The sequence below is a fragment of the Condylura cristata genome, unplaced genomic scaffold (assembly GCF_000260355.1).
Source record: "Condylura cristata isolate star-nosed mole 26May11 unplaced genomic scaffold, ConCri1.0 scaffold00011, whole genome shotgun sequence".
Classification (NCBI taxonomy): domain Eukaryota; kingdom Metazoa; phylum Chordata; class Mammalia; order Eulipotyphla; family Talpidae; genus Condylura; species Condylura cristata.
Genome location: NW_004567112.1, coordinates 37882925 through 37906381, shown reverse-complemented (window position 1 = coordinate 37906381; position 23457 = coordinate 37882925). Strand labels below are relative to the sequence as shown.

The window sequence follows — 23457 nt, the reverse complement described above, 5'->3', positions numbered from 1 at the left end:
AATCTGCCTGCCCCAGAAAATGTTCCCCCAAAGGATATTTCCTGGAAACACAGGAAGCTCTTAGCTTCTTACCTCTTAGTGAGGTAAGAGTTTGAACAGAACCGCTACTCCTGACTGTCCCTTGCACTTGACCAAGTGACCACAGAGGCGTCCAGTACTTTGCTCAAGATCATACAACTCAAGGTGGAGCCCAGATTAGAATCCACCATCATTCCTACATGACGCTGGACATCCAGAAGGTCACTGCCAGAGCAGGTTGGATGCCGGGGTTGGCAGGGCTCCAGCTGGAGCTGCCGCCTGGACCACCACACACCACGCCCCAGGTTGCGCTCAGAATCCTCCCCGGCTGCTATTCGTGTTCTTTTACGGGAACGATCCACATCCTGAATCTACATCCCTAGCCCACGAGACAATACTCACTTCCAGGCACGCCCTTGGATACCCAGTCCCAGACAAGCTCGTGGGGCAAAGCTGGAGGGTCTCCACCCCCTGACGGGCTCAGGACCTGCCCTCAGCTCACCTCTCTAACTCTGCCATGCTCTCTCCCTCTCCTTTCTTTCAGACCAAGTCAGAGTTCACGGTGGAGTTCTCGGTCAGCGACCACCAGGGGGTGAGTAAGACCTGGAAGCCCTTGCTGCCCTGGGAGGCTGGGTCTCTGGGACTCGTGGGAGTTGACTAGAGGCCAGTTCCAGTGCTGACCCTTTGCCCCTGTCTTGCCAGGTGATCACACGGAAGGTGAACATCCAGGTCGGGGATGTGAACGACAACGCGCCCACGTTTCACAATCAGCCCTACAGTGTCCGCATCCCCGAGGTAGGAGCCTGCAGAGTCTGCACTACCCGGGATGTCTGCTGGGGACCTGATGTTTCCCACGTCGCTTGGGAGTGGGCTGGAGGTGGGGCAAGGGGGCTCCAGCTCTTCTCCTGCCCACCCCTGGGTCCACACAAGTTGGTGAACGTAACAGCACCTCTGAGGCTGGGACCTAGCTGCTGGTTCCAGTGGGCACCTCCTGCTCATGAGAGGGCCTTGGGTGAATCCCCGGTTCTAGCCCGAATCAGGGGTGGGACAGGAGTTGGGAGGAACTGGTGTTTAACCTTCTTTCCTGCCATTCATATAGCCAGCCTGGGCCTGGGGCAGAGCGGGTTGGCGGGCTAACCTCAGGCCTTCCTGCTTTGGCCAGAATCAAGCCAGCCAGGCCTAAGGGAGCCTGCAGTTTCAGGAAGTGGCTTCTTATCCTGCACTCACCCTGCTGTCTCCCAGGCCTGCCGCGCCTTTGGGTGACTGTATTCCGAGTGTGTTTGCATGACTGCATGCATGTAAAACCAAGCCCTTGCTGGTAATTGAGAAGTACAAATTATTGCATTACAAACGGTTCGTTAATAAGCTGGCTGCTGGGTCCCTGTGGCCCAGGATTCTCATCACTTGTGTCTCTCTCCCTGGTGGCTGATGGCAGTCGTCTGGACTGGCAGTTAGCAATTCAAAGACCTTGAAGACAGTGGGTAAAGAGCTCCTAACTGGGTGTCCCCGAAGCCTGCCTGTAGGGTGCTGGGCTGGGTGGCTGCAATAAAAGCTTGGGGTGGGAGGGACAGGAGATGGTAGCTACCAGAGGGAGGCAGGTTGGTATCTATCATGGCACTGGAGTTTTGTTCCCTTTATGTTAGAGTCATTGGATTCAGGCACTGAAAGAGCCTTTTCAGAATGTGTTAGGTTTGTTGATGTCGGCTTAGAGTGGGAGTGTGACTTGGCTCTCAAGGCAACCTTGGATTCCTTCAGTGATAAACAAACCTTGTCTCGTGGCCCTCAATTCCTGTTCCTGGTCTTCTTACTCAGCTGTGAGCCAAGGGTCCTATGCTTGTTCCAGAAGAAGGGAGGTGAGGACAAACGTGGGGGAGGGCTCCCCTGCCCTTTGGCCATGGGGTGGGACGTAGAAGGGAGAGCCAGAGTCCCTGGCATGGGGGTATGGAACTGCCCTGTACTGTGACCCATATGCCCAGGGACAGCAGTTTGGCTCTGGCCCCTCTCCTTTGGAAGTCGCCCTAATTTAATTAAGGGTTTCTACGTGCCAGCCTGCGCTCTGGGCCCACGCTCAGAAACCAAGGGCACAACTCGGAGTTAATGAGCCTTGGACCCATTGCTCAGCTGCCATCCTGGCAGGCATGGCCGCCCTCTGCCTTCCCTCACAGGGGGCAGCGGGCAGCAGCAATGGCAAGGGGATGAGAGGTCACATCCCTCTCCCCAGCCCTTGGGCCGGAGCCAGGCTTTCCTCTCTCCCTTACAAGGAGACGTGACCTCCAACCCCACCCTGGTGGAGTCCCCCCGGGATTCTTCAAAGGCCTCTGCCTCCAAGGAGAGCACCTCTTCAGGCACTCATTTCTTTAGCAAATATTTATCGTGTCTGCCATGGGCTTGGTGACATGCCAAGCTCTCGCTTCCCAGAGATCTGGGAGGCCCGAGCAGCAAACAATGACAGGAGCTGGAACTAGAGGTGAGAGACCCCGGGCTGAGCCACTGCTCTGCTTCCAGATTGCTGGGTCCATCTGGGTATGTCACTTAGCCTCACTGGGCCACAGTCCTCCCTGTCTAATAACAATAGTGGGTGAGTGGGACGGGGCTTCCTTCTGTCAATCTGATGGGGAGAGTGGCAGCTGCAAGGACACATGGTCCAGGAAAAAGTCCCGTGTGGTTCACCTGCTTGTGTGTAAACATCTCAGGTCTCTTCCTTGGCCAGATACTTGATGCCTTACTCAGGGCTGTTCAGTGTGGCCAGCTAGTGGGGATGGAAGCCGTGCCACTCCTGTCCCAAGGTGGCTTGGTACTGGCCAGCCCTTACGAGGTATGGTCACCTGACCTGAACTTAGCTGCTTGGCTCAGGCCCCAGGTGGAGTAACAGCAGAGGACCCATTGGCCCTGGCCTAGAACTCAGTCCTGGGTTGCCTGTTTACATTGAGGTCACTCAGGACACCCCAGGGCTCTGTCCTTGAGAAGTGTAACTCGGTGGCAGAGTTCCTGTAGATGGGAACCAAATGCAAAGCAGGGACACTGTAGACTGTGTGACGTGTCAGGACTAAGGACTTGCCAGCGTGATCAGCGAAATCTCAGTAGGCTTCCTGGAGGAGGTGGTGGGTTTCCAGCAGGATATCACCAAGATGGAGAGATTGGGAATCAAGAAACCTTAGCTCTAGTTCTGGCTGGATGAGATCGTCCTCTATGACTGTGACTCCATGGACCAGGTGCTGACACCCCACAAACTGAGAATAAATCGCAACAGAAGTGCCTTATTCTCCTTCAGTGACTTATTATTCCTTGAGGCTGCCTCCATCCACTCAGCAAGTCTGTTGGTCGTCCCAGGCACCTACACCCTATTATCCCATACCTACCCAACCTTCATCCTCCTAATACTATTTGGGCCTGCTGTGCCCAGAACTTGGAGATCATCATGAAGGTCACAACTTATAGGAAGAAAAATTCTAGGTTTACATTAGAAATTCTAGGTCTCTGATAATGAGACCCAGCTTATATTCTATTCCCTTGCCCTGCTAAAAAAAAAAAAATAGTGAGCTCCCCATCCCTGGAGGTATGTAAGCAAAAACAGAAAGCCCTTGCATTTCTGAAACTAGCCAGTACTGAGTAATGGAGAAGGAGTGAATCCGAATTTCCTAGGGGATGGGTGAGGATGCCTTTTTTGGCCCCTACAATCCAGAGCCGGTAGCTCGGAGAGAGTCAGCCTAGTAAGCTGCCTTTATAGCAGACTTCCCTGGATCTGAGCATGAGCCCCCCAGGAAGACTCCTGTGCCATCCCACCAGAGGGTTTCTGTTAAGTGCTGGGCAGCCCATCTCTGAGGCACACCTTTGGCCCTTCCCCAGCTGCCTTCCCCTTCCCCAGGTGACCCAAGGGAACCCTGACCCCAGACCTGGAATAGGAGGAAGTGGGAGGCAGGTCCGGATCAGGCAGCAAACCTTCCCCTGGAGAAAACGCACCGCGCCTGGCACCCAGCCCTGTCCCCTCAGCTCCTGAGAGCCGCATCCTGGCCCAGCCCCTACTTGGGAGAAGCCAGGCAGGTGTGTTTGGGTTTGTTTGTTCTCAGGTCCCCTCCTGCCCACCACTCTCCCCTCGCAGAGCTGTTCTACATGTAATTATCCATTTTATCAGGGTGAAAGGCCCTGCAATTCACTTGTCGAAGCCCTAACGAGGCAGCATGGATGCTTTCAAGTCCGTAAAGAAAAGGGAAATCCTGCTAGAATTGGCAACTTAATTCACCAAGCCAGCCTCGACAGACCTCATTAAGTCCCCGTGTATTCATTTCAGGCTAATGGCTGTCATGCTGACTGCTGTTTGATTTGCTGTAATAGACTTTTATGGCGTTCCAATTTGCTCAAACGTGTTTGCCTGTGTCTGTGCCCAGCAGCACTGCTCCAGTACCTCCATGAGGGGCGCGTGCCCACCTCGCTGACCTTCAGCACTGTCCCATCTGCCTGCCCCCTCCTCTGGGGACTCCCCCTCCCTGTGTCCCTGGGAGGTGACCCTGGACTGGGGTGCTCAGGTCAAGGGTAGGTGTGAAGCTTTAAGTCTGATGGTGTCAGTTGGTTCCTGGGGTCAAAGAGCAAGAAGGCCTTAGGGACAGCTGTGTCCTTGAAGTTCTGGCAAGCGCAACCTCCTTAGCTAGGCGGTCTCGACTTTTATCCACCTGGCCTCAACCTGCCTTATCAACTGGTCTGGGGTTCTTCCACATGGGTCCCCCTGTCAGCCAATGAACCGATTCAGTGCCTCTGAGCCTGTGTCTATGTCTCTTTTTTCTCAAACACACACACATACACACACAGCTGTTCTTTTTCTTCTTCTCTCATGCTAACAATTTTGCCTGTCCTTCAAAGCCCAGATCGTATCCACTGTGCTCCAAACCCACTCGTTTTATTATTTTTTTAATAAATACAACAAACATCTGTTGAAGAGCTAATGGGGCAGAACTCAGGGACTGTAAGCTGACTTGGACATACAGGATTGAAAAAAGGACTCGACCACGTGCCTGCTGTGTGTCTTTGAATGGTGACTTAACCTCTCTGAACTTCAGCTTTTTTATCTACAAGATGGGCAACAAGAACTTCTTTGCTGAGCCAGTGTGAGACCTGTAATAATGCAGGTAGGAAAAGCCTTTGGCTTAGTTTGTGGTTTATATACTATTTGGTAACTGATGATTGAGACCAGAATCTTTATTCTTAGGAGATGTCTAACGACATCTACACGTGGCAAATGCTCTACTAGCTTAGGGTGTGTGTGGTTGGATGGAAGAAGTGGACCTAGAATGAACTGTGGAAGGAATAACCTGCTCTGTCCATGAGGACTATTTGTTTAGGACCGAAAAGGATGAGTAGGAGTTTACTATTAGAGGAGACTGTGGTGTCTTTGAATATCATGTACTTCCTGACTTCCTTTAACTTCTCTTTATATGTTAAAATGTCCCAAAGAGGTAGGTGAACTCCAACTCACTGAGGAGGAACAGAGGTTGTGAGGGTCTGAGTGTCCCTTGCAAGAGCCCAGTGCCACCTCACAGAAGTAGTTGTTTCACAGAAGCAAAGTTGTGTTGCTAGTGGGTCCCCTGGTCCTTGCCCATGTCCTTGAGACCTAGATCTTTGTCACTGCTGCCTGCAAGTGACCATCTGTGAGAAGGGGGCAAGAGTGGAGATGGGAGAGGTAGAGCTGGATAAGACAACAGGGCCCTGAGAGGCCGAGAACATTTGCTGAGCCTCAGAGGTGGCTGGGGATAGTGTCAGGGCGGAACCCCAGCCCTCTAGCCCTGGGTCCCCTTAGGCGACACCGTCTCTCCATGTCACTTAAAAATGGAAGTTACTCTCTGTCCCTCCTCACTACCGATGGGAAAGTAAGAAGCAGAAGAGCGTTCCTCATGGTCATCCGTCAACTAAATAAAATGGATAATTCACTTCTATGACAATAAGTTAACGTGATTATCAAGAGCGTCCTATGTCCCCATGTGGTCTCTCCTTGTAGAAGCTCCCTCAGCTGTCACCACTCCATGGGGTAACCAGTCTGGTTTTTGCCATTCTGCAGACACTGCATGGACGTGCAGAAGTTATGTGACTTGTTCAAGGTCAAGGTAGTGAAGGAGGGAGCCAAGTTTAGGACCTAGTTCTAGCTATGTGACTTTTGGCAGGTGACTTCAATTGTACTTACAACATGGAAATAGTTCTACCTGACTTGCAGTACGGCAGTGAGAATTGAAGCAAATGAGACCGCCAAGTTTAAGTGCCCAGTAAGTGGTCATGGCGCAGAGGTTTGGAGGTGTCTCTTCACCAGACTGGGCAGGGCCTGCGCTGGTCATCTTTGTATCATCGCACCCAGTTTGGGGCCTGGCCCATGGACATGAACTTCACAAACAGGTGGAGCCCTGCTATTCCCGCTGTCTCTGCAGTTGTGAGGCCCAAAGAGCATTTATGCAAAGTGCTTTCCCAGCCAGCATGTTTCGCCCAGTGACGCTTCCTTTATGGCTCACAGCCCCGGGTTGAGCTGAGGAGCAGCCACGCCTAATGCTGAGCTGAGGGAGGCAGGCGCTCTGGGGGAGGGCCCCCCCTCCCTCCCTTCCCCCTCCCCGCACCTGCCAGTCTTACTTTCCTCCCAGGACACTTGGGAGCACCTAGCTACTGCTCACTGGCGCCCTCTGTTGCCTGCCAGTGCCTGAACCTTAGTTAGCCGCTCTGCATCCTGGGCGTTGGGCAGGTGGGGAGCCCTGAGGTGGTAGCTGGATGAAGCAGAGAGCCTGAGGAGGTGGACATGGCCACACTTATTAGACCTGCTGGCCCAGCAGCAGTGCTCCAGCTGCCCTCCTCAAGTCAGACTGAATGATTTATAAACCGCATTCTCAGGTTGCAGGAAGAGGTGGGGGAGGGGACTCCCATGGCTTGTGCCTGCCACCCCCACCCCCCAAGGTGTCATCTCTGCTCATGAGCGTGTTGTCTCCCTCACCAGGAGAGGCTGCCCCTTGACAGGCCATATTAATTTATACTTCAGGGCCACAGTGCCCAGCGGCCCCCTCTGCATCTATAACCACCACCTATTGATCTGGGAGAGGGAGGCCAATAAATCATGCCGGGGGCTCTGGGTTCTGCTGACCAGAACCAGAGCGGTTTGCTTTAACCAAGTGGGCCACCCTGTTGTCTTGACCAGGTGAGCTCCCCGGGTACTCCAGTCTTCTCTGGTCTTCTGCCACCATTACTAGCACAGGGGCAGGTAACTGGACCCCCTCTCTCACAGCGGGCAGGGGCCACAGCCTTCAGTAGCCAGGAACTTGAGCTTTGGGCTTGTCATGACGAAGTGGCCTGTATGCGTGAGCAGAGCAGCAGGGTTGTCTCTAGGCCGTCTCGAGGTGTGGGGGTGGGGGGGTGTGCCTGCGCCACACACTTCCACAGTCATCTCTATAGCTCTTTGCTCTCTTTTATTTGTCCTATTGACAGCTCTGCAAGTTAGGGGGAAATATTCTTCCCATTTTAGCGAGGAGGTAAAGTGAGACCAAGACACATTCACTAACTTCCTCTGGTGTCCCAGAGTCAGACGTGTGCAATGAGACCGGTAGTCTTGTTCCTCCTCATTTCGGCATGCCATGTGCCTTTTTGCAGCTTTACTTTGACCTGGTTGTGACTTAACTGAAAGTTGCAGGGACAAGGTCCTGATATGGCCAGAGTGGGGAAGGTGAGCTGGCAACTCGGGCCATGTGTGTCTCCTCTGCCACGGCTGAGGGATGTCACATGTACCCCATACACAGGCTGGACAGGGCCAGTGAAAGCTTCCCTCAGAGCTCACTGCCCACTCTGTGGAGTGAGGACTGCCCGCAGTCAGCACTGCTGTGCTCATGGGGCACCCCTTCCTTAGACCCCGCAGGGTTCATGTGCCCCCAGATGCAGCCTCTGAAACTGCAGTCCCCACATTGCATATAACTTTGTAGGTGAGAGTATGCGTACGTGCTGGCCTGCTCCCCCTGCTGCAGAAAAGAGTCCACTTCCTTCTGCCACCTCTCCTGGGCTAGGAGTGCCCGAGATTGAAAAAGTGGAGTCCCACAAAATGGGAGCCCAGAGAGCTCAGCCCAGCCATAGCTGCTCCAAGGGTCCCATCTCCCTCCTTCACCTGTTGGGGAATGCCCAAGACATGACCTCCGTGGCGCCGCCTCCTTCCACACCCGACCTGCTGAGACCCTCTGCGTCTCAGCACTAGGAAAGAGGACAGTGTGGGAGCCGGAGCCCAGCTGTCATTAACATTACTTTGTTTGAACGGTAATAATGTTCTTAATTACATCCGTTTCCTCTCCGATTCTAGCTGGGAGTCTTGGGGGGCCCATATATTCCCACTGCAGTGACAGTGGGAGCCTCTGTCATGAATACGAAGCAGGGAACTGTGCGTGGAGCCAGCCGCATGATCAGGGGTGCTCCGGCATGCCTTGGGTTGTGCCTTCGCCCTTTAAAACAGAACCTCTTCGTGGTAGCCTCCTGCTAGGAGATGTGTATGCCGCCTTGCTGGCGTTCCTACCCTTCTCTTCAGTGGTCACCTGCCCTTCTCTTCAATGGTCTCCCTTTTCCTGCAGTGGGCTCACTGTAAGAAGGAAGCAGGGCCCTGCCCCCAGGTGATGGGGTTCCCTTAGAACCTGGGTGGGGAGCTTAAGAATCTGAGCGCCTAAGAGAGGACAGCCAGGAGCAGTGTTGGCTTCACTGCTTCATGGGAGCTTGTACTCACCTGACGTGGAGTCCCGAGCCCCACTGTGACACAGTGTGACGGAGCCGTGCACACCGGCCTCACTCTAAAGCAGGAGGCAGAGAGCAAGGCAGTCAGCGTCTCGGGCCTCGGTTTCTTCTTCTGTACCACGGGAATATGCTGCCATCCGTTGTGATAGTCCAGTGAGAGCAGGTGGTGCAGGATCACACGTGGAGGGGGCTGACTGTTGTTGCCTTTACTGTGAGGTATTCTCAGAGAACTTGGGGAAAGTCACAGGAAGTCCAAGAAGCTCAGCAAATAAAATCTATGGCTACGGACTCATTGGCAGGTGTTGGGGTGTTCATGAGCAAGAAGCTCAGTCCTGTGGGAAACTGGAAATGTGAAAGGAAAACATGATAAGGGAAGAAATGGAAAGAGTCCCCTAGAAATGATTATAGGCTGAGAGCAATCCACATAGACAGCTTGAAGTGAGCACTGTACAAGATGACTTGGAATGAGGTGACTTCATCCAACTGTACATTCCTGTAAAAGTCAACAAAGCCTGAGAGGGTAAAAAATTTGCCCAAGATTCATCCCCCTAGTAAATCAGTGGCAAACACCTGAAGACCCTAAGCAAACCCATAGAAGGTACTAGGGAAGCAGTTTCTGGAACCCATGACACAGACCCCGTCCCTGGGCCAGAGACACTGTACTGTTTCCAGCTGGGTGCTGGGTAACCAGAGCTGGGCTTGGGGGAGGGGGGAGAGGGGCTGGAATTGCCTCCTGGGGTCCTCCAGAAGCCATACCCCAAGCCCCAGGAACAGTGTCCTGGAGCTGCCTACTTGATGCAGCGCCCATGACTGACAACCAGCCACCCCTGTTTTCCCTCTTTTCTTGGGCTCTGGGGTTTGGTCTCAGCCCCTTCACTTACCCTAACAAGCTTGAATATTGTCAAAACAGCCTGGGGACAGGCCTGGCAGCCCCCATGACATTTGAGACCCCACACACAATAGGCTTGCTTTGATGTTTTTGCAGGCTGCCTGACCATCTAGTTTTCTACTAGGAGGGAGAAAACAGGAGAGAGAGAGAGAAAGAGAGAGCTCTTGGTTGATGGAATTATTATAATTTCTCTGATTCCTTAGCAGCCTTTAATTACTTTGCAACTTTGTGGCACTAGCTGGAAGCCGGGAGGGGCCGGGCGCTCCCTCTTTATAATAACCTTAAGTGGAAGCCTCCTGTCCGTTTATTAAAAAGCCTGTTCTTCTCTCCAGATGGGATAATGCTGCCGAGAGATTTCACCCAGGGCGTAATCACTAGGTACAATGTAATCGTCCCCATTCACTGTCTTCATCATCCATCGGCCAACCCACCTCCCTAGGCGTGGGGGGCTGCCAGCCACAAAGAGATGAATGCCCGGTCACGTCCTTGTCCAGGAGGGTCACGGGCTCAGACGGGTCCCCTCTCCCAGCCCTGTTCCTGAAAGAGGGAAATGGCAGGGAGATTTTCTTCTATTGTCCTTTCCCATGTCAGTGTCTCCCAGCCTGAGCTCAGCCACACCTCTCCCACTATCCTGGCTTCCGACCCCATATTTTTGCCAATTTTCATTTGATTATATACATTGCATTAGGTTTTTATGATTGCCTAAGCCCCTGGAAACAAACAGTCAGCTTCCCCTTGAAGGTCACTTCCCACAGAAGCTATGAGCACTGTATTGGGAGTCCCATGGACTGGAATCCGACCATTCACATCTTGTGTCCTGGGAGAATTCCTGTCTCAGAAAATGGGTATTTGCCAGCATGCAGGTGACAGCTCTCTGTGGTGCTCAGCACGGGGGAGACTGGAGAGGTCCCCGTTGTGGTCACCTCTGGACAGTCCCACTTTGCTGGGATACCAAGGTATCTTGCATCCCATCCCATCACCCCATCCCATCCCATATTTTTGCAAGTATATAGAGAGTTGCCCAGTTACTGGGGAGCAGGCTGCATGGGAGAGGAGATATGGAGAACTAAATGGAGTGTGTGAAACTTGGTTTGAGAGAAAGGGGAAGGGAAAAAAGGAGGAGGGTTGCGTTCATCATACTGTCTCCTTCCAGACATGCAATAGTCCTTCACATTGGCAAGAAGGCTATGATTGACTCAGAGGGGTTAAGTGACTTGCCCAGGATCACACAGCTAGTCCTAGATTTTGTCTTTGTGCAGCACTCAAAACAGATCCAAATGCATTTTACCCCTAGCATTTCTACTCAGGATTTGGGTTCACTCTAAGTCTACTGCCTTCAGAAGAGCAGACCCCGAGTCTAGAGAAGATGGAGGTGGGGGAGGGGTGCTTGGTTAGACAGGGATTCTTCTGAAGTGACCTTTACTGTGTTCCAGCACTGGCAGCCTCCCACACAGCTCTGGCTCCTATCAGCAACCCAATCTCAGGCCTGCACAGGAAGACACAAAAATCTTTAAAGGCTTCTTAGCAGCTGCAAGTGATTGTGTTTTTGTTTTTGTTTTGTTTTGTTTTTTTTTTTCTTTCCTGAGTAGAACTGGGGCAGGGCCAGGGCAATTGGAGAAGAATAATAAATTCTTCTAAAGCATTGTCTTTCTCTCCTGCTCCCTAAAAACCATCAGACCCCCCAAACTCAGGGGCCACTAGACCTTTAAAACAAACAAACAAACAACAAAAGAATCCACCCAACACAGTCCAAAAGATGGAGATAGAGGGAAATGCAACAGCAGCTATTGGGGCGGAAAGCCCTAAATGGTGTGGAAGTAATGCCTAAAGTGTGCTGGCGATTACAGACATTTCCACAGAGCCACGCTCGGGCGCATGGGTCGGTGCAGCAGTCGTGAGGACAGAAATAAATAAAGGAGCCAGCCTCAGAGACCCCGTTAACTGTTGCTGGGCAGGAGGGAGGGACGGGACTGGTCACTAGTCAGGGGCAGAAGGCAATACAGAGGCTCATTCATTCATTCTTCATACCCCTCCATTCATTCAGCTGTCCTGAGTCCCTGTGAGGCGCAAGGGATTTTGCTACAGCCTTTCAGCTGTTTTGAAGCTGGTGGCCAGAAGCCAGAGTTAGTGGGATCTGACCCCAGCCTTCTAAAGTGACCCCTCCCCACTGGTCACTGCTGTCCTCACTCTGTTTCCTGCAGCTCCACTGTTCTTTGCTCTGAAGGGGACAGAGCACAAGGTCTTTGCACAGCGGTTCCCTCCCCTCTCTTCATGAATTGTTCTATCCCATAGAGCTCCCCCTGATTACTCTCCTCCTCCCAGTGCACAATAGATACTTGTGTTCTGGACCTTTGGAGCACCAGAGCTTTGATCTTGGGGTGTGATTGCCCCCATCTTTGCAGCACTGTATGACCGCTGTTGGTCTCCCGTGGGAGATCGTGGGCTCCGTGGGAGCTGGGCCACATCCATGTGGCCATCTTCTACCCTTGGATCCTCAAGATCTGGTGCCCAGTGGGGTCCCAGCAAAGATTTGTTGCACAATGTAGTTTTTAACATTTGTCTCCGGGGAGCTTCTCCCCGCCCTCCTCCGCACCCCATTTCCCTTCAGAGAGCGGCTCATGAACCAGTCCTTGCGTGCTCAGACCCCAAGGCCTGATGCTGAGGCAGCTCAGAAGTGCTCGGCGGCCTTAAAGAAGGGGCCAGCCCAGTCTGGCCGGAGCGCACAGGCAGCCAGCAGGGAATGAGGGCGCCTTACTCTGGACTGTTGGAGAAAAGGGTGTCCCTTAGAGGGGTTGGGGTATATCAGGCCCCCAGAGTGCCCTTCTCCTCATCCTGGGCTACCTCACTTGGCAAAAAGGACCATGTCCATATGGATTAAGTTAAGGACCTTTCTGGGGAGTTGTTCTGGCCTATTTGTGGGGGCTGTTGTGACAACAGGGTTGTTCTCAGGGAAGGCAGGTGTGTGGGAGAAAGTTCTGTGACATGGGAGCAGAGGTCAGCGACAGATCTGAGAATGTTGTATGATGACCTTGGAAGAAGGAAGCTAGGAGCCAGGAATGCGGGGAGGCCTCTAGAAGCTGGAAAAGTCGTGGAAACCTTCTCCTCTAGAGCCCCCAGAGGAAAGGTAATGAGCCCCCTGCTCATTATTTAATTTAGACCAGCAAGGCCCATGTGGGACTTTTGGGGCCCATATCTATAAAATGATACATTTGTGTTGTTTCCTATAATTTTGTTACCATAGCTTAGGAAATGGATACTGGGGTTCTTCAAAGGCAGAGCAATCGCCATGGTGTTGTAGATTGTACCCTTCCAGTACCTCCAGATCAGCTCACTTACTCTCACGGGGTCCTTCAGGCACCCATGTGTATTATCTAGACATGGGCTCAGGGTTGTTGGTGATCTGCAGGACTAGCCACGGCCAGTACCCCCAGACCTGGGGAGAACAGCTAATTTGGAGGGGGCTTTGCAGAAACTAGGGGAGGCATGGCGGGAGAGCCTGAGAGACCATGCAGTGGGCACCGAGGGAGGATGAGGATATGGGAAGTGGGACTGAGGGGAGCTGTCTCCAAGAACTGGTTGCTGCACCACTGGGACCTGAGCAAGCCCTTCCAGTGTGCAGGAGGGCTCAGCGCGGGCTGAAGAGCCAGGCTGCTCCCCCCCCCCCCCCCGGAAAGCTTGGCATTTGGCACCCACCGGCCTAGACACCAGAGAGCAAGGTGGACCTGCTTGTTTTGATACAGGAATGTGCTGGCCCTACCTTTACTCATCCAGGCATTCGTAGGGCATCACCTGGGTGGCTGTTGAATGCCAAACCCATGCCAGGTGCTGGCACATGAGGGGAATGAGATATGGCCCCCGCCTCCAGGAGACGCTGCCTGCTGCCTGCTCCTCTCTATTGGCGTTTTTAGAACACGAGGTGCGGCCCAGGGGTTGAGGACAGGGCAGTCGCCACGGAAGGCCGGGCCCTCTGGTTGCTAAGCATTGGAGCTGGGCGGCTCACCCGTCCCAGAGCCATGCTGCTCCACCTTACCCTGGCCCTGAGCCCCTGGGCAGGGGTTGTGGATAGATGTCAAGCACGTCTCCCTCCAGGCACAGAATTAGACAAATGAGCTCTAAGTGAGCTTGGAGAATTGGTTCTCCCTGCTCCATCCCATCCCTCCACTGCCCTGCGTGCAGCTCTCTGGTTCACCCTCTTGTCAACTGGGCCGGAGGGAAGGAGCCAAGATGGACTTGGGTCTGAGGCAAGCACAGCAGCTCCTCCTGCCTCTGGGCTCCCATCTACTTCTTCATTTCTGAGAGGGATGGGGAACCCACAGATGGAAAAGGCCTTCCTAGAGGGTTCCAGCTTTTCTGCAGAAGGGACAGGGCACGGGGCCCTTAAAAGCCTTATCGAGCCCAGCGACCACATCCAGACCTCTGGCCTGTCTCAGCTTCTCATACCATTTGTCTGACATGCACCGCCCAAGTCCCCGGACTCACAGGCTGTGCTCGGGTCAAGAGAAAGCACAAATAACAACAGTAATAGCAACCATGGAGACTGCACATGCATCATCTGTAGATGCTTTCTAGCCTGTCTGTAATGCAGGTGCTGGGGTTACCCCTGTCTCGAAGATGGGGGGAAGCTGAGCCTCAGCAAGGTTAAGTCAGTTGCAGAACTGGGATGTGAACCCGGTCACCACACCTTTGGTACTCGCTCTGCTGACTGTGGACTGACGGGCTGGCTGGGAGGAACCCGCATCCCACATGAGCCTGCAGGCACCCAGCACTGTGAGAAGAGTGCTGGGATCCCAGGCAGGACTTCCGCACAGCTGCTCCTGCAGCACCCCTTGAGCAGCCCTGATCCTCCTCAGTGCCAGGGCCAGCCTGGAGCCGAGCGAGGTAGGCGTGCCAGATGCCACTCCCAGCCCTAGAGAGCCAGGCTGGGCTGCGTGTTCCTGGAGAGACGGCCTTCCTGCCCATGCAACAGTGTGTGCACGCAGGCACACACCTCAGGCGTGACGTCCGCTCTGCCTCCTTCTGTCCTGTGTGTCTCCCTCACGGGTCAGTGCGCCAGAGTGGTAAATCATGAGCAAATCGGCCACAGCCAGCAGGAGGCCAGGAGGACACAAGGAGGGGACGCCACCATCAAGGCCATTAGCACAGTGCTGGCCAGGCAGATGAGAACAGAACTGATGGGGAGAGATGGGTCAGTCCCCTCCCCTGGGCAGTCCCTGAGCGCCTCCAGCATGTGATTTGCAGTGGAGCGCAAGTATGGAACATGTGTGCTCACGGAGAATTCACAGCCTGCAGGCTACATGGCTGACCTCTTGGTCAGCCTCTGGCCTGAGCAGTTTCCAGATGGACGCTGCGTCAGAGTAGAGACCGGCTGCTCCACGTAGTGCGTCTTAAAGGAACACTGCCTTGGGATGCTTCCAGATGTCTGGGCCTCTTCTTCCATCTTCCTGAGCCTCAGTTTGCCCGGCTATACAGTGGGGTTCACACCCTCAGCTCTGGCTAGCTTCCTGCCTATAAGAAACAATGAGCCAACGAGGATGGAATCACAGGCACGCTAAGACCCCAGCCCCCAGGTCACGGCCTGTCTGAACCACCATGCGCTGAAAGGGGTTGGGGTGGCATCCTGCCCCCAGGAGGAGAAAGCAGAGCCAGCGGGGACAGTAGTGTCCATCCTGGCACCTTTTGCTCACGGTGCCTCTCCAGACTTGGGTCCCACTGCTCTACCCCAAGGTGAAGGGTCAGTCGGTCTTAATAGTTGCCGAGCAGAGGCCCTGTGAGGTCCCTCCTCGCAGTCTCCCTGCAGGGAGGGCAGGCCCGGCCCTTCTGCACGGCTGGCCTTGCAGCCGGCCTGCGGCAGACACGGCTTTTTTGTTTTTGGTTAAAAAGCCTCATCGGAGCGTTATGATATTGGAATGTGAAGGGTAATTGAGCTGAAAGCTATTCTCTTCCTGCGACCAGCGCGATAGAAGTGATTGAGGCTCCGGGACCTGAGCGCCAGCCTGGGAATCCTGATGAAAGGTCTGTGTAGGGATGGGGGTCGGTGGGCAGAGTGGAGTCGGTCCCCCAGAGCCCTTGTCTGCACCCCACAGTTTGACCCTCTGGGGTGCTGAGATGCCAGGTCAGGCCTTCACTCATCTGCTAGCCAAGGACTTCAGCATGGCAGAGGTGGGCAGAGGGCCCCGAGGGGCAGGTCACGCGGGGCGGGCGTCTGGGGACTACACCGGCCTGAAACAAGAGCAGGCTGTTGTCTGTGTCCTCTGCCCCACCTTGCTGCTTTGTCTCCTACCCTGACTCTGCAGAGGGGTCTCTCTCCTTACCTCTGCCAGTGTCTGGTTCACCCCAGTGGTTTCTCAGCCATGTTAACACACATAGAAATTTCCTGAAGCTCTTGTTAGAATGCAGATTCTGATTCACTAAACTGGGGTGCGACTCTTTCTACCGAGTGGCCGCACTCCCATGTGATGCTAAGACCACTGGTATCTCCCACTGCACTTTGAAGCATTCTGGGCCATGGGCCTTCCAGCAAAGGTCACCCAGATTCTCAGTGCGGGGCCCACCTGTGAGGAAACACCCAGGGTGACCACAGGTGCCCTCTGTGGTTGTGCAGGTAGTGCACGGGGCAAGGAGAATGCTGACGAAATTCAGCCCAAGTGCTGCTTGTGATGCTGTGTATCTTGGCACTGGATGGCATTGCCTGGAGAAAGAAATATGTTTTGCATGGCACAGAGGAGTGGTTTGGTCACCAAACTAGTTGCTCATGGGCAGGGTTCACTCTGAAGGGGGCTTTTCAAGATTTTGCACAAAGGCACCATAGGTGTGGTCACTCTGCACCTACTTCTGCATACCCTCGTTCCTTCATCACTCTGCAGCAGAAGGGAGACTAGGATGCATCATCACACTCTTGCATTTAAACTCAATTTCTGGGCCCTCCCTGGTGGCGCAACAGGTAAGGACGCAGCACAGCAAGCTAACAGCAACCGCTTCAGTGTAAGTTTGATCCCCGCCCCGGAGCTGACCCACATGGCGCAGCAGACCTCTCCTGACCTACCCGCTGCTCCCCTCAGCAGTGTGCTTCATCAGTCTGCCTGTTCTGCTCCCTGCTCTGGCTCTGGTGAAGCCCTTCACTGCCCCTGTACCTCTGGCCTGTACCCCAGCTCTGTATACATACATAAATGCATCTTTAAAAAAGAAAAAAACTCGGTTTCTCCTTTCAGTCACTCTACTACCACCTGGATGGATTCAGTGGGCCAGGGCTGCCTAAATCCTAGAATTCAAAGTAGACCTTTTTCTGCCTCCTGTCTCCTCCAGGCCAATACAGCTCAGCTAGAGGGGTTAGCCTGGGATAGATCGCTACCCACCACCTGGGGTGGGGACCAGGTCTGCAGCAGGAGGGGATGTCCTTGAGGAGAGAGCCTCTGAGCCATCTTCACTCAGACTGCACTCTCCCCCAGCATGTACACACAACACATACACCCCCCAAACGCGGTCTCTCCGCCTGGCTCGTTATTAATTGCCATGCAGGCTGAGCTGAATGGGCCCCATTAATATGTGCTCCAGCAGCTCCGAGGAGCCAGGGCTGGTGCCGGGACGCTTTAGCTTATCTCTCCAGGCCAGGCCTTCCTTCCACAGGACTCCACTGGCATATAACGAGCCCTCCTCGGGGGCTTCCAGGCCCCTTGTGCCAGGCCTGGAGAGGGGAGAAAGGCCCACTCCTTCACCAGCTCTGCCCTGCCAGCTCCTGGCTGAACACAGGCCTTTCTTTCTCCCCACTGGCATCCCAGGCAGTATGGGGGTGGGGGGCTCACCCAGTGGAGGACAAAGTGGACAGGCCACTGCACACTTCCAAGCCAGTTTCCCACCCCCCCGTCTGACCTGAAGCACCCCCTTTCTGCTTCAGATCTCACTCCCTGCATCCCTTGGTGTCGCTGTCATTCTCACAGGGTGGGCTCATCATCAGTGGGCAGATGTGGGAGGCAGGGTCTCTGGTGGTCTTATTTATAGGTGGGCAGAGCTGTCTTTTTCTGGCACCTACCCTCCCCACAGCCTTTTTCATCTCACACTCCAACAAGGGTCTGGCATTTGCAGACCACAGACCGTCAGAAGAGTGAGGAGCTAGAGGCTCATCTCTAGCTCTCTGTCCCACCAGTGAATCGAATACAACACACAGTAATGATTTCCAGAGGGCCAGGGCTTAAGCACAGACCATGTGCTGGCCTCCGTGCTCAGTGCAGCTTAGGCATTACTCATCCCCAGATGGCCTCGGAGAAAGGTAGGCCCACTTCACATTAGGCAAGCGAAGACTCAAAGGCCCAGAGACATTGAGTGCCTACTCAGGGTCACACAGCTAAAGAAATCACAGCTACCAAAGTACACATAACAAAGACAGGGCCTCTGCTTGGACACTTGCACGTGACAAGGAACTCATAGTCCTGGGATCATCCAAAACAAGTTCAGGCATCTCTACATTTTTTTTGGAAAGATTTTTTTTACTTTTGCATACAAAACTGGGGTACAGGTCAGAGGTGTAGGGGCATGAGATAATTCACCAGAGACTGAGTGGGCAGCAAAACAGGTAGATCGATGAAATACACTGTTGAGGGGAGCAGCGAGCAAGACAGGAGAGGTCTGCCGCGCCATGTGGGTCACCTCTAGGGCCGGGGATCGAACTTGCACTGAAACGGCCACAGCCAGCTTTGCTGTGTGGAGCTCCAACCCACTGCGCCACCAGGGAGGGCCCTGGCATCTCTACATTCTAAGAACAATGTCCCCAGGTTGGGCTGAGATAGTCTTGCCTGCCACCTTGCACCCTACTGATTCAGCTTTGCTTGCTGAGATTAGGGTCAGGCTGTGGCAGGACAGCCACCGGAAGCTGCCGTGAGGTTAAAGCCACCTCTTCAGGCTCACAAGACCCTCCATTTATCTGAGCCTCTGCCCAGCTTGTGACAGGCTTGTAAGGGCTGTAACAAGCAGGCCTCAGAGTAATCCCTTCTGCCTCAGAACCCCTCTGGGCCATCGGGCTCCATATGCACTAGCCAGCTGAGGTGGGGGTGAGTGGCAGAAGAAGGGACTACTGGGGCCCCGGAGCCACCGAGACCCTCTCTGCTCTGCTCTTCTACCCACAGGCAGCACCCACACCCGGCTGTTCCTGCACAGGCATCAGTGCCCACCCTTTTCGCTCCTTATTCAGCCTGCTTCAGCACTAGTCTGGTATCTCAGCACCAGTCCCTTCGCTCCAAGATTTCCCTCATGCCCTGACTTCTGAGTGAAGTTTGGAGTCACAGGAGGAAACAGTAGTGTTCAGTTTCCATTCTGCTTACAAGCTCTGTTTTCTAAGGAGTTTGAAAGTGATTATTTCTCCACCCTTCTTCAGATGACTCTTAGTTTCCCTCTTGGAAAGGGGGTCCCTTAAAGAGACCCCCCAATATCCACAGCAGAAGGCAGAAGAAGAAGATCCTAGAGGAGACCTTCATAGGGTCTTGAGGCGTAGGGATCTGAGGACCTGGAGGCATCAGGGCTCATTCGAGGGAAGCCAGCAGCCCCTCCCTGGTCCTCCCCAGCCCTTCCAAGAAGTCCTCCAGCAAGAAGACTCTAATTGATGAACTTGTTCCTCTCTAGCTGTCACATGTCTTTGGTTCATTACAGCCCATCTGCCTCTCACCAAGGCTGCCCTCCAGCCAGCCTTCAGGCTGCCGCGCCTGAGGGAGAGAGCAGGCGGCTACACAGCAGCTGGAAGCTGAGGCCCCGATTATCTTGAAGAGTCCAATCAGGGTAATAGCAGGCCCTTCTTTAGGAGAAATGAGTGTCAGGACAGGAGGGAGGCTGTGGGGGGAGCAGCGTGGAACTTGAGGAAGTGAGTTAACTCTTAGTCTTCCAAATCTGGAGGCTGGGCCACAGCCAGATTCATCCCACTAATAGGGTCCCACTTTTCGAGGTCACTTGGGACACCCTAGTGGGGTGAGCTGAGACTCAGCCTGTCCCTTGGTTTCCCCAGCCCCAGCAAGGATTTCTTACTGTCTTTGCGCTTCATGGGACTCTTCCCTGATGCCCTGCTGCTCCAGGGTGGGGTCTACCTTCCTGCAGAGCTTTGGGACAGCCTGACACCTGGATGGCACTTGGTGGGTGTGTGGCTGAAAGGACCCTGGGGGAGCAGCCTGGTGTGCTGCCAGTCACAAGCCGCCCTGATTACATTTGTGGCTCTGACTGAAATCAGTCTATGAGTATCCTCTCCTGTATGGCCTTCGGCTTCTTAGTCACACAGTGCAGCCTCACTGCCCACTTAGTGCTGGGCAGGGTTAGTGCTGCTGCACTGTTTTCCCCCTTCAGTTTTATGGGTGGTAAATTCAACACATACATCCTGACCCATGGGGTATGGGAGACACAAATGAGGCTCAGCCCTGCCTTCAGGGAGCCTCCAGTCGAATGAGGGAGCACATAACTGTGAGTGAAGGGCTGGACAGGACACATGTGGATGCCCCCCGCGGCCCCAAATGTCAGAAGGTGCTTAGTGGCGGAGGCAGCCTCTGGGCGCAATAGAGGAAAGGGAACCCGGGTGGGGGTCGTCGTGTGGAAGGGCCTGGAGGCTAGAAAGTGCCACGAATGCTTGGGGAGCAGTAAGAAGAGGGTGCTGGGGCAGGTCTTCTCTTACATTAGTAAAAAACAGGCTGAGTGGAGTCATGCTAGAAAGGACCCAAAAGATGCAGAGTTTGGACTTCCTTCTGGTAGGCAGTGGGGCGGTGAGGACTGGAGGCCGGAGAAGCATGCAGTCATCGCTGGGCTTCTGGGGAGGGTCTCGGGTGGCCACGGAGAGGATGGCAGAGGGAGGTGTGCCCACAGGCCCTGCCCCCCCCCCACTGTCACAGACTGTCTACGATGCCCTCATTGTAGAAAAGTCATCTTGTATCTTGTCCCACTTCCTACTTCCCTGCATTATTTCCTCCTGAGGTTTCAGAAAATGTCTTCGAAGCTCCCCCTGTCCCCTCCTCATTCCCGGCCAGGGTCTGAATTTTAACCATTCTATTTTCTTTACTATTTGATGATAAACAGCCCAATGTTTCCCAGCGCATTTCCTAAGTGTGTCAGGCTGTCCCTCGAGGCACTGCTGCGTCCCTTCACTCCCAGATGCCCAATCTCATCCCCACCCAGATAGGTGATTGTGCCCGGATCCCACTGGTTCCTTCCTAGTAGCCCACCCCAGATCCATAAAATTTGGGGGTGACTGTCCATCATCTCAGGCTAAATCTGGATCATGCTGTCTCATCAGCTCGCCGAGGGACCAGCCCCCTCAACTCAACCAAGGGACATCTGTCCTGATTTTTTGCATTTTCGCAGCTACCTCCTCATCTGGGAGGTCTGGCTGCCCCTAGCAACCACTAAAGTGCCATTGCTCTGCTGAGCAGAACTTTCCATCGCTGTGCAATCCCCAGCCCGGGCCTGGCTGCTGCCCTGCTCAGCTGTCTTTTGTTGCTGATACAAAAATGAAGGAAATTCATTTAAATCTCTTGGAGCAGGTACTTTCTGGAATTTCCTCTTATTCCCAGAAGACCCTTGCTGGCTTGACAAACAAGCCTATCGCCATTGCCTCCCAAATGCTGCCATACTACCATTCACATTGGGTACTGGTGAAACCCTTATGAACTGGCCAGATGGCCAGACCAAGTCACCTGAAATGGTAGACTCCAGGGACATGTTGAGGTTCTGCCCTGCCCTCATTCCCATGCCCATCGGCTGTGCTAAGGGCGGTAATGGCACCTCTGCTGGACACAGAAGTGTCCGGCTACTTAACCTAGGACCAAGGGGCAAGCCTGGGGGTCTATGCGATCCTCTCTTGCTCTAAACTTCAGAGTCCTGGGGGCCCCACCCAGATTGAGCAGGCAGCCAGAAGAAGTCCTTTGAGCCAGGGGATCTGGCAGTTCCTGGCCCGATGCCTGAAGAGCCCCTACACCCCCTCCCTGCTCGGGTGGCTGGGAGAAGGCCCCGTGGGGCTGGGCTCGCTCTGCTTGGAGCCTGTGTCCTCTGAGGCTCTTCAGGGAAGCATGGCTGACTGCCTGCTCCATGCCCAATCTCTTCTATCCAGACTGCTCATTGCACTTTTTATGACTTGGAGCTGGTGGTTTATGGAGCAGGAGAAAGACAGCAGTAGAACTGAAGGAAGGGCAGGCTGGTTGGGGGCGGGTGGATGGTGCTTATAACCTCTGGCTAGGCCCAAAGACATTGTGTAAATTATGGCCTGTTTCTTCCTTCGTCCCCACTTTGCATTCCTGATCAGTTCCTCGCTTTCTGCTGGGAGGGGGGTGAGCCCCGAGTCCCTTCCACAGGGCTCAGGCCCCTTTTGCGTTCCTGGGACTTGCTTCAGGTGGTGGAGATTTTTCAAGCCACAGGCATCAAGAATCTGCTCATTTTTCAAATTGACCCTGACTCACAAACATGTCATTTGAAATTATGGAAGGTTTGCTCCACATCCTGGTAGCCAAGAACATGGCCTCACGCTGAGGTCTCTCAGGAAGTAGGAAGAGAGCTTCCTGGATGGGCACTCACCCACTGTGATGGGCTGGTGCTGTGTGGAGCTCTGCGGGGTAGGGGTGACTGTATTCTGCAGGTGGCACAGCTTTCAGAGGCAAATGCCCTGGGCTGATGAGCTGGAGGGGACGGGCCTCTGATGAGACCTTCCCAGCCAGGGACTTGGTTACTCAGGGTAGGACATAGCCGGCCCATCCTCACCCCCACATCCTGGGCTTCTGAGGGCTTATGGCAGCAAGTGACATCCAAGCTCTACTTTTATCACTCAGAAAAGCCGAGCAAGCAGCTCTCTGCATGTAGCAGCGAGTGCCCGTAACCAAAACAGGCGTTAGCCTAAGACAGCCGGGGGAATCACCAAGAAAGGACAGTCCCTTGGTGGAAGTTCTTGATCTGCATGTTGGAGGTCTGCCCTGGGCGCCATACTGCCTCTGGGACAGAAGAGTGAACATTTCAGCCATGTTCCTCGTGTCACAGGAGGCCTCATTCTGCCTAGTTCTAGTTTTGTAAGGACAAGAGTGAGGACTGGGAAATGCAGTTCAAGGTTCCATGTTCATGTGCACCGTGCATTTCCCAGAACCTCAAAGGGGTCAGCATTGACACTCAGCTGCTCCCCATCTTCTACCCACATCTGTCTAACTTCTGCTGGGTCCCTAGCTAAGGACCTGAGGGTGAGAGAAAGAGGCAAGTGGCCACCCTTTGGTGTCCAGCAGCCTCCTACTCCCGCAGCAAAGAGCAGCAACGTTCTCTAATTGAATAATATGTGGAAATAATGGGATTTCTCCAGAACCATTGGTTATGTTTCAGAGCCAAATCATAACAAGAAAGTCATTAGTAGTAATAAACACAGCAGAGAGGATCTGTCAGGGGCCTGACAGAGGGTGCAGTGAGGAGGGGGAGTCGTTAGATTTGCATTTTCGTTAGCTAGCAGAATGTCACCAACATCCCCTTCTTCCCCCTGAAAGAAGTCAAGATTCACTAAAGCACATTAATCCAAAGTTCCCCCCAGCCTCCCCGCTGGTATCTCTATGCCAAGGACAATGCAGCCAGTAATAGCTTCGCCTCTTCCAAGTGGCTCTTTATATTTCTTTAAAATCAAGTGTTATCAAGGTAATTTCTACATCCCACCCCTTCTCAACTTTACATGCCCTGGAGGAGTCTATTAATGAATGAACTGTGTGCGAGTCAGTGTGTGTGTGTGTGTATGTGTGTGTGTGTGTGTGTATGTGTGAGAGAGAGAGTCTGTGTGAGAGTCTGTGTTTGTGAGAGTGTCTGTGTGAGAGTGTGTGAGTCTGTGTGTGAGAGAGTGTGTGTGTGTG

At 53.8% G+C, this 23457-nt stretch overlaps 1 protein-coding gene across 1 annotated transcript in view; it reads left to right on the top strand.

Moving 5' to 3' along the window:
* CDH23 (cadherin-related 23) overlaps window positions 1-23457 on the top strand; it is a 330906-nt gene that overhangs the window by 63987 nt on the left and 243462 nt on the right. Inside the window, exons 4-5 of the mRNA XM_004681069.2 lie at window positions 563-610; window positions 721-813. Coding sequence (XP_004681126.1) covers window positions 563-610; window positions 721-813 — 141 coding nt within the window. The remainder of the gene's footprint in view (window positions 1-562; window positions 611-720; window positions 814-23457) is intronic.